Source organism: Guillardia theta (genome assembly GCF_000315625.1).
Source record: "Guillardia theta CCMP2712 unplaced genomic scaffold GUITHscaffold_140, whole genome shotgun sequence".
Lineage (NCBI taxonomy): Eukaryota > Cryptophyceae > Pyrenomonadales > Geminigeraceae > Guillardia > Guillardia theta.
This window is the reverse complement of record NW_005434534.1, coordinates 165,939-169,158: the sequence shown is the minus strand read 5'-3', so window position 1 is coordinate 169,158 and position 3,220 is coordinate 165,939. Positions and strand designations below refer to the sequence as shown.

The window sequence follows — 3,220 nt, the reverse complement described above, 5'->3', positions numbered from 1 at the left end:
CTCCTTCCGTCGAACATTTAGAGCTGGCCCCCTCCCCTCACATACCCTCAAGATCGTTTTTTTTGTGTGTGTGGAGACTCCTCTACGGTTTCTAAAATGTACCGGTACATTTGCAGTCATAAGTAAGGGTTAATTTGAGAGAAACTGTCATCCACCGGTGAAATTTCCGAAGAAATATGGGGTGGGTATCCTTTTTATGAGGCTAATTGTTACCGGTACTTCTGTAATACGAAATCAAGGGTACAGCTAGGGGGGTTGTAATCTCACCGGTATAAAAGACTGTCAATAGGTGGGGTAGGTATTACGAATCCCCCAGACAACTAGGAGGGTGGGGGTCAGCCCCCAGAGGAGTAGCGCTTCTTACACGTTTGAGCGTCACTCTTCTCCCTCATATCACCCCCACCCCCAGTTCCTCCCTCCCACCCACCCGTAGGACACCCCACCCACACATGTAACAATTGGAACCTGGGAAATCGGGGGTACTTCGGGGAAAGGAGGGGTAGGGGACCCCACTCCCCCCACCCCCTAAATCCCAGAGGGCCGAAACTCCCGCCCCTAGCTCGCCTCCCATGCAGCGTCTCGCTCTCCTCGTTGCCGCAACCATTGCCTCCGCCGCTGCCTTCGCTCCCACTCCAGCTCTCACTGGACTCAGGCAGCAGGCTCCTCTCTGCTCTGGCAACAAGCTTTCCGCTGCATGCCGTGCTCCCCGCGCTGCCAAGCCCGCCATGACCATGTCGCTTGCGGAGACCACCAACCAGGCTATGCTCCTTGCTGAGGGCGGCATGAACGTTTCCGTTGCTGCTTACCTCGCTGTTCTCCTCGGAACCTTCATCCCAGTTGTTTTCCTCCTCACCTTGTACATTCAGTCTGAATCTCGCAAGGCCGCCGAGACTGGATCTGAGGGTGACAAATTTTAAATTCAAAGTATATAGCAATATTGGGTAGGCTGGATTTGTCAGTGAAGTATCTATTGGGTTCATCTCGAGGATCAGGTGCTTGAATGCGAAAACATTGAAACATGAACATTTGAGAGCTTCTGGACATTCTTGGTACGCTTGTGAAAAATGATGTCATTTTTTTGTCACATCTCAATTCTTTGATAGGCATCATGTGTACGCCTTTTCTATCATCCACCTCTACTTGATCTATTCTTGTGACAGCTCTATTGATGATTTTCACGTTTTGTTCTCTTGCTGTGAATCCTAATCTGCAGCAGAACTTGTACCTCATGTGCCACGTCACACTTTTCTGACTTTCTGCAATGCTCTCCTCCTTCGATCTCTGAGCTGGTGCTGGCTTTTTGTAGCTTTGTTGGTCTTCCCTACGTTGATGCAGATTCAGTGATGGTTGAATGTGGTGTAGCATATGATGGTGTCGATGTTTTCTGTCATCATGTATGATTTGTTCTTGTCCTTGCTTGCTTGTTGCTTGTCTTGACAATCCCCATGCTTGCCTCATTCACTATCACACACCCAACACATTTTTGGGCTCATCTTTTGTCATTGGGTTGTGAGCCTCTTTTCAAGGATGTCTCCTTCGTCCGTCCGGGTGCGCTCGTTCCATCCTGCATGTCACCACCGGTGAAGGGATAGAAGAGGCTCCTGCAACCACAAGCTTGCCTGATGTCCTGTTAACCTCACCCGCATTCCACTCAAAAGTCCAAAAGACTTGTCCCGATCTACCACTAGCTCGATCCTCTCCCACCTTGACATGTCCTACTAACTTCACTCGGTACGTGGATCAGTCCTACTCGCTTCTGATCGATTCTTCGCACTCTTCCTTCCTCCTGGTGTTCGGCGGGACCCTCAGGCTCCATCAGGTTCCATTCCTCCGTCTCTGTCATTACCGCCGCCTGCGCAGCCCCCCACGCTCCCGGCTCATTTCTCTGTAGTCCCTACGGCGAATTCCCAATTGTGACCCCCCGCCCATTTTCCGCCCCCTCTCCGCATCTCCCCCCCGTCTTTCTCGCCCGACTTCACCCTCCTCCTCTTCCTCCTCCTCCTCCTCCTCCTCCTCCTCCTCCTCCATTTCTCTTCCCCCTCAATTGTCCAGCATCAGCTCGCCCTGCCTCCATGCTCTGACTGGCCGAAGCCTCGAGCCTCCCTTGCGCAAGGATGAGCAACGCGCAGGGAACACCCGCCTGCATGGTCGCGCTCCTGAGGCTCTACCTCTCCATGGGCCCTCCAAACCTCCTTCTGTCGAGGATCCGCGGCCATGCATCCTGGTGCGGTGGTTCCCTAGCACGCATGCTCCGCTGACGCCGCGTGCATGACGCAGGCACACCCTCTCCTTCCAACAGCAGTTTGTTCGTCAGGTCCTGGAGCATCCGACGGCCAAAAGTGACTGGATTTCTGCCTCTCCTGCCTTGCTGACTCTCTTCCTCCTTTCCGTGCCTGCCTGCCTGCCTGCCTGCCTGCCTGCCTGCCTCCCTGCCTGCCTCCCTGCCTCTCTCCACCCTCTTGCTTGCCTTCTCCTTCGCCTACCTCCATTCCTCGTACTCTTCCATCTCTCCCTAATCTCCCTCCTTTCCTCTTGCTACCCACAGAGTTCCCACCGCAAAGAGAATACACGTCAAAGATCTTGCGTGAGTGACGTCCCGACTTGCTCTTATCTTCACGTTCTGCCCCTGACATTGCTCTCTCTCTCCAGGAATGTACGTCGACATGATCGAAAGTGATCCACCTGGCTTGTGCTCGTCTCTCTGGCATGACCTGAGCATGCAGAAAGCGGAGGAACCGAGTTTGATGATGACTTGATGGTCCTCCCCCTTCTCCTCGTCCTCCTTGACCTCCTTCTCGTTCTCGTCCCCCCCCGCGCACTTGTAATCCTTTGAACCAGCATTCCTACCAGAGCTTTCATCTCCGACCACCACCTCGTTCCGTTCCGTTCGATTCCTCACATTGCTTCTTCTTCTCATTCACTTTGAATTGCCCTCCTCCCTGGATATCCCTTCAGAAACTTCGTCCCGCCAATATACACTCCGGGCCTTGTCTCCTGCCATTGCGGGGAGTGCTTACGATGGCAACAACAGCACCCGACGGCAAGACTTAGAATTCCACTCGTTCAGGTGCCGACGGTGCAGTGTTGCCCTTGCCAAGTATCCATGAGCCTGCCCGAACATCGGGGATCCTCTACAGCCGCCTGTCGGCTTGATAATTTGGAACAGCACAAAACTTTCCTGACTCCGACTGGAAATGCCTCGGGATTACCCTCCTATAAC

The 3,220-nt window shown here is 53.4% G+C and overlaps 1 protein-coding gene across 1 annotated transcript; it reads left to right on the top strand.

Moving 5' to 3' along the window:
* The first annotated feature begins 557 nt into the window (after positions 1-557).
* Positions 558-1,029, top strand: GUITHDRAFT_155667 (hypothetical protein). Its single transcript, XM_005821652.1, has one exon. The coding sequence runs from the start codon at positions 570-572 to the stop codon at positions 915-917; it is 348 nt and encodes a 115-aa protein (XP_005821709.1). The 5' UTR covers positions 558-569; the 3' UTR covers positions 918-1,029.
* The last annotated feature ends 2,191 nt before the right edge of the window (positions 1,030-3,220 follow it).

Bases quoted from the DNA above. Each gene is read 5' to 3' on its own strand.
- GUITHDRAFT_155667 (XM_005821652.1), top strand. From the start codon at position 570: ATGCAGCGTCTCGCTCTCCTCGTTGCCGCAACCATTGCCTCCGCCGCT.